Source organism: Littorina saxatilis, linkage group LG2, assembly GCF_037325665.1.
Source record: "Littorina saxatilis isolate snail1 linkage group LG2, US_GU_Lsax_2.0, whole genome shotgun sequence".
Lineage (NCBI taxonomy): Eukaryota > Metazoa > Mollusca > Gastropoda > Littorinimorpha > Littorinidae > Littorina > Littorina saxatilis.
In genome coordinates, this window is record NC_090246.1 from 73,336,096 (window position 1) to 73,349,223 (window position 13,128).

General features: G+C 38.9%; 1 protein-coding gene and 1 long non-coding RNA gene across 2 annotated transcripts; both read left to right on the plus strand.

The window, feature by feature from the left end:
- The first annotated feature begins 3,214 nt into the window (after window positions 1-3,214).
- Window positions 3,215-5,503, plus strand: LOC138959699 (uncharacterized). Its single transcript, XR_011453781.1, has 4 exons — window positions 3,215-3,390; window positions 4,049-4,168; window positions 4,572-4,748; window positions 5,379-5,503. It is a non-coding gene; the product is annotated as an uncharacterized lncRNA (long non-coding RNA).
- A 119-nt stretch (window positions 5,504-5,622) lies between these two features.
- LOC138954158 (protocadherin-11 X-linked-like) lies at window positions 5,623-12,830 on the plus strand. Its single transcript, XM_070326065.1, has 6 exons — window positions 5,623-5,628; window positions 6,034-6,219; window positions 7,607-7,729; window positions 10,747-10,935; window positions 11,898-12,023; window positions 12,633-12,830. Exons 1-6 carry the CDS (start codon window positions 5,623-5,625, stop codon window positions 12,828-12,830), a joined length of 828 nt encoding a protein of 275 aa, XP_070182166.1.
- Window positions 12,831-13,128: the final 298 nt, after the last annotated feature.

The following is a 13,128-nucleotide window of genomic DNA, read 5'->3' on the forward strand; positions in this document are numbered from 1 at the left end:
AACCATCGCATTCTGGAGATACAGAATCTCGGGGAAAGCTTCATCACCGTCAGTGCAACGGATGCCCAGAGCGGGGTAAGTTAGGTTGCTTCGTTGATAACATCTTGCAAGCAAGACACTTTTGAAATAAGTTTATTATCTGTATCATTAATGTTTGTATGTCTGTCTCAGTGTCGGCTTAAAAGATCACTGGGTCGAAGTACCGTAAATGTAACGCTTTGTTTTGTCATACTTAAACGCTCCAATAACGTATATCATTCTTGTTTTAATGTTTTTGTTTTTGTTGGTGTGATGCGTGTCGGTGTCTGTGCTTGTTTTAGTGCAACATTTCATTTAAATTTGGGTCAGAGGAATTGCTTTTGTGTTAAACAAGGTGTATAACTTATTTGGAGAAACACATTGTGATTTCAATACGCGAGAGAGACACGTTTTCTTTTGAAGAACATTTGCAAGACTTACTACAAATTGTGAGGCAGTAGCTTCCTGGTAATATTACCAGTCCGATTCTGGAAGATGTTAATTAGCCAGTTCTGGCAAATAAAATGGCACAATGCTGGCATGTTAGTGGGCCAGAACTGGCCCGGTATAGGCAAGCCAGATACTAGCCGATTCTCGCAAATTATAATGGATTTTTAACTGGGCCTGGTACTAGCTGCAAAACACGCCAGTCTAAATGCCAGTGTGCAAACATTTACGATTGCAGCACTGGCAAGTATAGGGCAATTTTGGCATTGTCACTTTACACACACACAGAACAGGCCTACTTTTGGCATATTTTTTGGGTTTGAAGATTAGGCCTGGCTGTGGTTGTAAAAGGTATATCTTTGGACAAATGATCATGAACGTTGGGCTTTCTCGGTTCATATATTAATAACAAAGACTTATTGTCTCAATTTGTTCATGGCCAGACTCCTGCTGTTTTCTTCACACTCGTGAACAACGACGCCCAAGACCAAGTGTGCAACACATACTTCGGTATCTTCAGAACAGGAGGACTTTACGTCAAGAGTGATCTGGTGGCAGACACCACAGACAGAACACAGTACATTGTAAGTTGGATTTTGTCTTTAAGATGGGTTATAACAAGGAATTATTCATTAACATCAGTGAATCTGTGGTCACACGTGTGCTTTGATATGTTGAGGAAATGCAACACTACCTTTTCTGTTAATGTTGCCATTCACCGAAGAGACATGTTTGACATTATATTTTCTCATGATGTCTATTTATACTCCAATTTGGCAGTGTCGGGTGATCGCCACAGAAAACGACCCCCCATCACGCCAGTCAACCAACACGGGTACAGTGACAGTGACTGTTGTGCGGAACACTGTCCCTTCTTTCGTGAACAGCCCTTACAACTCAGCAATCAACAGAACTGCCAGCGATTCTGACTTGGTGACTGTCTATACCACCAACGATAATGACATTGACGTAAGTTTTATCTTATCGGCGTATTCAGAAAAGTCCCCGAGTTAAGTGCAGAATATGTAAAAAGTGCCACTTTTACTGCTTATGTGCCTTCTAAGATGCCGAACATAATTAAAGTCACACAGGTGTACTGTTCATTCCAGAACCCTTACATGGAACTTGTGCTGTTAGGGTCTTTGCGGTGCGAAAGAAGACAAACAGTAAACATGCACCCGAGTAATAAGGCCAAAAAAAAAAAATAGGTCTGTTTACGGTAACCCGACCGACCCTATTTTTTTCGCGCGACCCTAGACTTTTTTTTGGCATTTGGGGAAAAAAAAAAAAAAATCTTGTTTTTTTGGCAAAATAACGTAAAGATATGGTTTTTTGGAGAAAAAAAATAAAAAAAATAAAAATAATCCCGACCTACCGACCCTATTTTTTGGGCCTATGTTACCGTAAACAGACCTATTTTTTTTTGGGCCTAAACAAAAGTGGACATGCTGTGTTGCATCATTGTAAACCAAATGGGGTCGGGACAGCGTTTTTTTCTTGTTTGTTTGATTACCTTTGATTCGCCACAGCAATTATACAGTGTTCTGTATTGTTTCAGTATTGTTGATTTTGTTTTGCATGATTATATACTCTTATTCTACTCTCTTAGACAATATGTGATAACCGGCAAGGTGCTGACTTTCGTTTGTGCACTGTTGATGGTGAATGCATGTTAATTTATTTTTAATATACTTTCTTATGTGATAACCAATGTGCTATATTTTCTCAGGACAAAGAACAAATGTTTATTTTGAATGTTTTATGTATGTTATTATTACGGACACAAACGCTCAGCAATGCAATTTCTCTTTTAGAGATTAATAAAGTTATTGTATTGTATTGTATTGTATTGCAAGAACAGTTGTCTCATGTGACCACCCGAACCTTTTTGTTACAGATCCCTTTCAATCAGACAGATGTGTCAATCATTGGCAGGAACGACAACGGTTACTTTGCTCTTGGAGGCAACAACAACATTGTGCTACAGCGTGCCGCTGACCTGGCTAGCGACACACGCAGCTCTTACACTGTGAGTCACTGTCAAGGTCTCTTTGCATCTGTCTGTGAGTTTTGGGTTGTAAGTCTCTAGGTGTGTCTGTGCGAGGAAGGAAGGAATGAAGGATTAAAGGCCCATTTTATGATTGTATGTTTATTCTCTGCTGTTTATTTAAAAATAACTGCATGATCAGGGAGAACAATGTTTAAATGCATTAATATTGAATCCAAAATCAAAGAGACTGCCAACGTTCCAAAATTCAGAATAAAAAAACAAGAAAGGTAGGTTGTTGGAACGTTTGTTATTGACAAAACAATACATTCACAGATATTTCGACCCAACGGTCTTTTAAGTGAACAGACAAACAAATATTCACACAAAACTTATCTTGATAGTTCTATCAGTTTATTATTTTTAAGTTTTGTGTGAATATTTGTTTGTTCACTTAAAAGTCCGTTGGGTCGAAATATGTGTGAATGTATTGTTTAGTCAATAACAAACGTTCCAACAACCTACCTTTCTTGTTTTTTGATTTTGCTTTAACATTGATCAAATACAAGTTTAGAAAGAAGTAATACAAATGTACTCTTTCAGACGTAACTATTTATACATGGACATGTACGTTGGGATAAGTCATTGGAAGGCAGCAGAAATGAACGGGCATGAATACAAAGTACTCGTGAAGGAAAACACACAGATTTTAATTTAAGCATTTCTCTTTTCTTCTTTGTGACCAGCTTGTTCTACAAGTACGTGACCGAGGCGAGCGAGCCTCCCTGAACTCCACTGCTGTGGTGAACATCAACGTGGTGCGCAACCTGTTCAACCCTGTGTGTGTGGACAACAATCAGTTCATCAGCATCAACTTCACCACACCCCCTGGCAACACCATCGGCACTTTCCGGGCAACCGATGACGATCCTGGACAGGTAAGGAATTCCTATTTTAGATTTTTGCAAGCTATGAGAACGTTTGCAGTCGAACCTTCTCTATCGACCACATGTCTGAATCTGCCACCTGTGTGAAACGACTACGCGAAAGGTTAGTCGACGACTTTTACGATATCATTTGCCGGAAGACAACGGTTTGAACCGGTATTAGACAACCACATTAGATTTGTTTCTTCGTGTGCGCAGTGCCTTACATTCTTTAAGCAATGCGAAAGCATTGTCATGTACATTCATGTCGATGTTGAATGATGAAGTGATCTTTTTTTTAAAGCCAGAGCAGTTGCATTTATATTTGCTGACAGCGGTCAGGTTTTCTTGTTTGGCTGGTTGGCTGGTCTTTTTTCGCGTGTTTTTTTTTCATTTCTACTTTAGTCTGCATTTGCTATCCTGATGTAGTTCACTTTTGACGGACTGTGTGTTAACGTGCAGACACTCTTGTTTGTGTCACGATAGCATCAGAGGTGTGCTTGATGACTGCTTAGTATTTATAGTGCTCTAGGAAATGTTGCGTGTTCACGTACATTCCATTTTTTTTGAGGAAGTAAAACTGTATGTGAATGTAACCATACCAGACGATTCATGACAAATTTGCATTTATTTATTGTGACATTTCATGCTCACTGGTTGTTTCTTTCAGAGTGTGAAGTATTTCCTGGAAGGAACGCAAACATCAAAAGAATACTTTACTCTGGACTATGACAATGGAACAATCATTGTGAAAAAAGCCCTCCCTTCCACTGGTAGCCCAAATTACCAGGTGAATGAATTGAAGTTGTTTTAGTTTATTTTTAGAAACACACATTCCTAATTTTGTGCACACACGAACATTCGCACGCACGCACGCACGCACGCACGCAAACACACACACCCACACACACCCACACACACACACACAACCACACAACAAAACCACACAAAAACATACATACGCACGCACGCACGCACGCACGCACGCACGCACGCACGCAAACACCCCCCCCCCACACACACACAAACAAAACCACCCAACAAAACCACACAAAAACATACATACGCGCGCACACACATACACACACACACACACACACACACACACATACACACACACACACACACACACACACACACACACACGAAAATCAATTTTTGGCAGGAACTGAGCCGTTTCTCTTGTTTTGCAGCTCAATGTCAAGGCCACCGACGACGGTTTCCCGAGCGAAAGCGAAACGTGTCAGAAAACCGTGCAGATCAACGTGGACCCCACGATTCTTGCTTTCATATCCCCTGACTACCAGCTAACCATCTCTGAGAACGACGGGATTTCCTCCCAAGTTGTTGACCTAGACACCAATCCAAATGTAAGTGTATCACCAAACCACAATCTTATAATGTTTCCGTTGGAACAATCCTCTTTTAAACAAAAGAGCAAAGATATCTACGAATCTTGTTCTTCGTTGTCTTCTTCTTGACCTATCCATCTGTGTGTCTGTCTGTCTGGCTATCTTGTCTTTTAATTTTTTTTTATTAACTATATAGTCATCTATCTGTGCAGATAATTAAATTATATGAAGGTTTCTGTCTACTTCAGTTAGGGGCTGGAGTTTTTCCAGATAAACAGCGTGTTTTTTTTCTTTCCTTTCCTTGTTGTTGTGGTTAACAGCGATTTGTTGAGCTCTGTTGGTTTTTTTCTTGTTTTTTTCTTTGGTAAAACACATTCCTATGATGAGTATATAGAAACGTAAAATAAAATAAAACATGTGCTGTCTTTCGTTTGCTTTTTCTGTGATCCGTTTGATTTGGGCAGACTTTTCATAAGTATACTATGTTTTATGCAAACTACATTTGTATCCACATCTGAGGTTTGCCGTATAACTTGCTTTTTTTCCTTGCGGCCTAGGTTTGTTAAACATAACTTGTTTTATCAATTCATCGTGTGCCTAGTACATCGTTGAAGGTCATTGGTTTTAATCTTAAAACATGTCATCTAGGATCAAGTTTCCTTCCAAATCCTTGGCTCGCTCAGTGACGCGGAATGGTTCAACATTGATACCAACACGGGTAACCTCACTGTGGCAAAAGATCTTCGCACGGATAGGAGAGTTGAATATACGGTAATATTGAAGCATTGTGTGAGCTTAGAAAAATGTAGCTTTTGCTTAAAATGTTCAAGTGTAACATCCTTCACTTAGGTTAAGTGTTAATGTTCTTGTGTTAGTGTGTGAGCTTGTTCAAATGAGTGTGTGTCAATTTGTGCACGCGTACGTGTGCGTGTGTGCGTGAGTATTTGTGTGTGTGTGTGTGTGTGTCTGTGTGTGTGTGTGTGTGTGTGTGTGAGTGTGTGTGCGTGAGTGCTTGTGCGTGTGTATGTGTGTGTGTGTGTGTGTGTGTGTGTGTGTGTGTGTGTGCTTGCGTGTGCGAGACATGCTTGGCTTTTAGTACACTCCTTTCACACTTACCACATTCTCATTGTTAACTTTTCCCTTTCTTGTATTCCTGTTCATTCGTCAAAATCTCTGTATTTGATTATTTTGCAATGAGTATTTTTGTTGCATGATATATACGTTTCTGTAAGTTTCCTATATCTTACAACTTAACTGAATCATGAATTGTGACTCTAGTGAATTATGATTTGTTTATCAACAGCTACTGGTCCAGGCAACACGCCAATCTACAGTGACAAGGCAGACAGCGACCTCAACAGTGACGATCAATGTTCTGCGAAATGAGAACGAACCTGTTTTCATCGGCAGTCTGAACGCAACGGTAGATGAACGGCTGTCAGTGGGAAGCCAGTTGCTGCGGCTACAAGCGCGAGATGCTGATGTCAACGTGAGTGCATGTTTTGGACCTGCAGAGTACAATCTTGCGCTTTTATTGTTTTTCTTCATGGTGAGACACCGTTCCAGTCAGCTGATGAAAGCGGAACATGGACGTATTAGTCAAAATCTTAGTTGTCATCGCGGAGACCTCATGAAATATTATTAATATTATCAGTAGACTGCTTTTTCAATTATATGAAAGGTTAGAATAGAAAAACAGCTTAAAAAGACATTTTATAAAAAGAGAAATAGGTGCATTGTCAGACTTTTTTAAGGCAGCTGAGCCCCCTTCATACACAAACATAAGAAGTCATCTTTAAGTGTACGTGAAAGAAAGCCACAATCACTCAATTACAACAATCACAGGGGTAGAAATATAATACTCAATATTTTTGTACCGAGATAAGGCTAAGATGAGTGAAACCAATTTACCAACTTGATGGTTTGTATGACCAGTGCATTTGTGATATGACAGTGGCCTTTGGAGTCATGCACAGAATAACTTCACATTTCATTATTAAAATCGGTTTATTTGAATCACACGATCGAAAGATTTAGAGATTGACAGCGTTTGGCACATTCTGTTTTAAATGCGTTTTGAGTCATTTTTAAGTTTGGAGAAGTCCAGTGAAAATGAAACAGATTTACATTTGATACTTTCTAGGGTCAGACACGAGTAGTTGTGATAACGTTTGACAGAACTGAACGGAGAAGAAAATCATTTCGGTTCACTCTGTTCTTATACCACACAGTGATCGTTTGTTGCCGTCTTGTTATGTGTACTGCTTATTTTGGTTTGGATGTTGGTGGGTTTGTTTTCTTAAGATAAGTAATTTTGCTTGAATGTAAATCATATTAAACAAACGTAAAAAAAAAACGAACTAAATACAACTGAAGAATGTCAACACTTGGCATGTTTTTCTCTGTTCATCACAATCTTTTATTCTTGTGCAAGTTGACCTTCGCGACCTTCGCGACCTTCTCGATATATATATGTTTTGTTTTTTGTTTTTGTTTTTTAGCCTCAGTTGCATGCAGGTTTGCTACTACAATTATTTTTTGCCTTTTTTGTTGTTGTTGTTGTTGTTGTTGTTGTTGTTGTTGTTGGGTGTGTGTGGCTTGGAGCAAACCTTCTTCATAGGTCTTTTCTTTTCTCAGTCAAAATGTGTACATTTTTAAATCAACAAACTTTATCAGTAAACTAATATGTTTAAATAAATAAATAAATAAAAATAATCATAACATAAATTTATTCCTAATGTTCAGCTCAGTTTCCAATAATACACCCAAATCTAACTTTTTTCATATTTACCAACATTAATAACTTCTTTCTTAGATCATAATTTCGTAACTGCAATTCTGAAACACATACCTGATTTTCTCATATTTCTTTACAGGATAGCCTAACGTTTCGCTTTGACAGCCCTACTGCTGACACAGATTTATTCTACCTGGGACCCAGCAGCGGCCTCATCACTCTGAAGAACAGCCTGGTGGGACGGACAAATACTGTCATTGAGGTAAAAGATTGCAACTACTAATGTACCCTTCTTTTAAGGTAACACATGGCTTGGACATTGGTGAACTTTTCTATTATTTATTTAATAATGATAATAATAATAATAATAATGGACATTTATATAGCGCTTCTCCATAGCTCGAAGCGCTTTACAAGTTTGATTTACAAGTTCAATCAAAAACACAACACGATATATATACAACTACAGTAAAACCTGTCAAATAAGGACACCCTTGGGACCAGACAAAAGTGTCCTTATTCTGCAGGTGTCCTTATTAGACAGGTGCAAGTAAACGCGACAAAGTCAAGTTGAGAGAGAGAGAGAGAGAGTACTGCACATGTACATGTACATTTATAAGAAAAACAGAAGCTGTTTAGATTAAACAGAGAAACATTTAATATTGACTGTTGTAAAACAAGTTTAAAAGCTTTTTATCATATCAACTGTATAAATTTAAATTGTTAAAAAGTTACTGGATCTCATTCATACAACACATTCACATTCACTTCATTCTGCACTCATCAGCTTTTGAAAGAATTTGTCCAGCGTTGTCTGAGTGGACCATTGATGGCAATGTGATTCGCACGTTTGGTTGAAAACCACTCGAACACGGCGTCATTTAGCTCTTCGTATTCGGTTGTCTTCTTCGAAACCCATTTCTGGTCAGCACGTCCGTCTCCCGATTCCCACAACTTCATTATTTTTTCCCGATCGACGCTGATTTTCGAAATCTGCGTTCTCCCACACCCAAGCTCTTGTGCAATCGTTCGGCATGATTTCCCACTTTCCAGTTGTTTGACAACATTTATCCTTTGTTCTAAAGTCAGCGCATTTCTTCCTTTTCTTGAATTTGAATTTCTTGCTGCCATCTTGTTAAACACGAATCACTCTTTCGAAGAGAAGATACATTCACTCATACACTTTCACTTCCGTTCCGCCGAACACGTTCCACGCGTTGGATTGGCTGCCTTGGAACTCTAGCAGCCAATCAAATGCGTCGACTTAAAACACTCACCAAGAATAGACTCTATCAGTATTCCAAGCTCTCGTAATCTCTCGCAAACTTCAGAGCATAGCAAAGCATGCGGTACAACGATCTCGTGCGAGCTGCACAAGCCAAGGTTCGAAGTTCTCGCGATGTTCAAAGTATAACAAATAGCGTGTCTCGCGAGAGCTGCTCAGATACCGACTAATATCAACTGATCGATTTATCGTCTTCTTCGTCGATCGAACTTCCCAGCTTGCTGTGGATGTCCGTATTTAGCAGGTATATGACTTATTATGGACCCAAAATACGTGTCCGCGTCCGTAATGCCGAGGTGGCCGTAACGTACAGGTGTTTTACAGTGTAAAGCAGTCCGTGCCGAGACTGACTGTCCGTATTCTGCGAGTGTCCGCTAAGTCCAGTGACCGTATTTGACAGTTTTCACAGTAATACAATTTAGCTCAGATGAAAAGGAAAATACTCATCAAAGAGCACATATACATGCTTGCATAAAATACAAAGAATCACATTTTTTCGCAGCGCAGCACATTTAGTTATGCAAATTTCAAATAAAATGTGGTATCCTTATGTAAAAATGGCTGATGAATGCAACGTACACTAGTAAACAGAATACTTTAAAATTTAATGTGATGCATGGTGTGGTTACTAAACCAAACTTTGTGAGGACTTTTTCATTTTCATATTTTGTTCTGTAAAGTGTTTCACATCAATATATATTATGAGAGAGGAACACAAAGATCTAATAGCATAGTCTGATGCATGTCGTTTGTTCTTAAACCACAATTACTTTCAGACAATCAAAACAATTTCCATAGGAGTTGGGGCAAAATGTGCATGATTAAAGAAACTAAATGTTGCCAAAAATGTACAAATGTTGCACATATTTTGCATATAAGCTCATCTTAGTTATATACATTATTACTCAAGTATTAAGACCGACAAAACCTGAGAAAAAATGATTTTAAAATGGAAAGATACGTGGAAATAAGAGAAAGAGATGTGGAAATAATGTCTTAGTATGCATGGTCGTAAAAGGGTCGATGACGGAGATTCCTAAATCCGGCGGTAGGGAATGAGGGTAGTGGTAAACTGACTGTGCACTAGGGAACAAACTAAGGGCGCACTCTATCCTTGCTTGCCTTGTGTAACTGCTTGGGCTGAGTGCACTGACTTGTCCCTGTATTCCTTTTTTCTGTTGAGCATGGGAATACACAGTTTCAGTTCTGAGAACAAACAGGCTGTGTTGGACCCCACGGTTACCATGATTTTTATTTTGATGCTTCATTTTCACAAGACAGGTTACTTTCAACTCTGCAATATCTTACAGACAGTGATACGTACATTGCTGAATCAAAAAAACAAGAAAGGTAGGTTGTTAGAACGTTTTTTATTGACAAAACAATACATTCACAAATATATCGACTCAACGGTCTTTTAAGTGCACAGACAAACAATAACAAAAACTTATCTGGCTGATTTTTCCTTCCGCCTGCCACGAAGACGCAAGCGAATTTGAATTGATTTTGAATTTGAATTGATTTGAATTGAACGGAAGGAAAAATCAGCCAGATAAGTTTTAGTTATTGTTTGTCTGTGCATTTAAAAGACAGTTGGGTCGATATATTTGTGAATGTATTGTTTTGTCAATAACACACGTTCCAACAACCTACCTTTTTTGTTTTTTGATTCTGAATTTTGGAACGTTGGCAGTCTCTTTGTTTTTGGATTTACGTACATTGCTGATTTTGAAGCCATTCCTCCCCCTTTCGTGATTCAAAAAAAGACATACAAACAAATTAAGAAACAAACAAACAAACATTTCTTTTTACACTGAACTAGACCTTACTGGTCATGTGAGAAAGTAAGCAACAAAATGTTTCAAAAAAGAATAGAACAGGGTATTTCAACCTTTGGACGGTCATCAATGTCAACTATTATTCTCTTCCTGAATGACGACATTCTTGCCGTATTGCTACATTATTCATAGCTCACGGTTTTTGCTATCTTTCAGATCCCGGTAGTAGTGAAGGATAACGCTGCAGTGAATCCCAAGTCAGCAACAGCCACCGTCACTATTCGCATCACCGGAGATACCAATCCACCTCGCTTCATCGATGACCCATACAACACCTTAATCAACTACACCCTCGGTGTTGGGGAGACTGTCTACACTGCGAGCGCCCGTGACGAAGATCTACTTGTAAGTAGCTTTAAGGAGGGGAGGGATTAGTGACAAAAGCAGTCAGCGATTAATGGTTATAATGACAACGGTAATACACAAAGCGGTCGGCAGTATTCACGCGTGCGGTTTGCTTGTTGTTGTTCGTTTTATAAGCAGACTCCAAAAGAGGAGCACAACGAAGACTATATATAACGGACATGTTCTTTGACAGGGATAGTTGTAGGCCTGTGTATGAGAATGCCTGATTTGAATGATTTCAAAATTCAAGCCCATGGGTGTATTCATCAATGTGATGCGGGTTACCCCTTCAGATATAATTGCCTCATATGTGTTCAACAACTGAGCAGGCATACAATGCGATTAAAAAACAGCAACAGACAGACAAAACAAACAACGCCATATTTAAACATTAATGTGTCATCTTCAGGTTATAACTATTATATTCTATTTCCGGAAATCTTTGTTTGCTCCATGGCTAATGATTCTAAATAGCGCGTGTGAATCAGTGAAGAGAAACGATGGAAAAAAAAAGCCTCGGACAAGTAAGACCTTTCTACGATGGCTGAAACTACTTTTTTTCTCATTTTTAACCCTGAAGCGTTCAACAACCAAAAATTGAATAGTTGAAGTAAGCTTGTTTTGTAGTATGCGTAATTTTAAACAATGCGTTTATCATCATGCGTTTGTTTTATTAAACAGAAGACTTTCAACATGATTACAGATATATTCTAAAACTTATTTTGAAAACGTTGTAAATTCCGATATGTATATTTATATGACTTGGCATTGTGTGGGTTAAAACTTTGTAAAGTGCATAAGTATATTTCGATGTGTATTATAATTAGATTTGGAATGGTGTACAGAATAATTTATTTAGGCATATATATGGGTTTTTTGGGCGCTAAGAACTATTTTAGTATTTGCGCCATATAAATATCTTTCATTTTCTTATATTCTAACCACCATATTGCTGTTTTCAGGGGAATTTGACGTTTGAGACTGACAATGCGTATCTAGCAGCTCCAGGCTACTTCAGCATTGAACCACTCACTGGCAGAATTGTAGTGAAAACTTCACTGGCTACTGATTCAGCAAAAACTTACACGGTATGCTTGTTAGAGTCAATCAACTCAGTTCTGTTGTCAGTTCAGGTCAGCCTGAACCTCTCTAGCATCTGTCTGCTCCTTCCTAGAAGGTATGTAATACAGAAAGTCATATCTGTTAGCAATGAGCTCCATGGTATGTTCGTTTATTGTCTAGATCAATTCAGTTCTGTTTTCAGTTTAGGTCATGGTGACTCACTCCAGAATGTATCTGCTCCTGTCTTGGAGGTATACAACGCAGAGTGTAGTATTTCTTGATTGTGATTGTGATCTGATATTCACACGGGAGATGTAACAAGACAGACTGAGGCCTGTTATTTACTAGCTTCAAACAATATGGAAATGATGGTTGTCTTCCTACCCAACCCGAAGGAGGTTTGAACAAAACTGCTGACCCATCATTGACAGGCAGTTTATTACTCAGTTACCAATTTCTACAGCATGGCTACACAAATCTTACTCGTTTATGTCATTCTGTAGAATGCAGCGCATGACTTGACCATTGGCTTAATCAGTCGTTGCTGCCATTTCCTGTTTTGAGAAGACATGCACCCAAAACTGCCGTCCACATGAAATATACATTTCACATTATATATTATTCTTTTTGAACAGTTGAGACTGAAGGTGTACGACTCAGCCCGACCAGACAACTTTGGCCTTGCCAACATCACCATCAATGTTGAACGCAACCCCAGCCTCCCTGCCTTTACACACTTGAACTATTCAAGGGAAATTCCAGAGACGTACATGCCCGGCTTGGAGATTTTTACCCTCTCTGCCACGGACGATGATCCTGGGGCAAGTTTTTAAACACTAATAGATTGTTTTCTTGCGTACAATAGATCTGGAAAATTTATATAGACATTTTGATGTTTTTTCCATATATTTCAGCGTGTGTGTGGGTGTGTGTGAGTGTGTGTGTGTGTGTGTGTGTGTGTGTGTGTGTGTGTGTGTGTGTGTGTGTGTGTGTGTGTGTGTGTGTGTGTGTGTGTGTCTTGTCTGTCTATCCTAGGATATGCCCTTTGGGTGCCTTTTTGGGTCTGTGTGCGTGTGTCCAATTTTCATTATGCAATACAACACTGTAAGTCTGTATGACATGAAGCCTGTA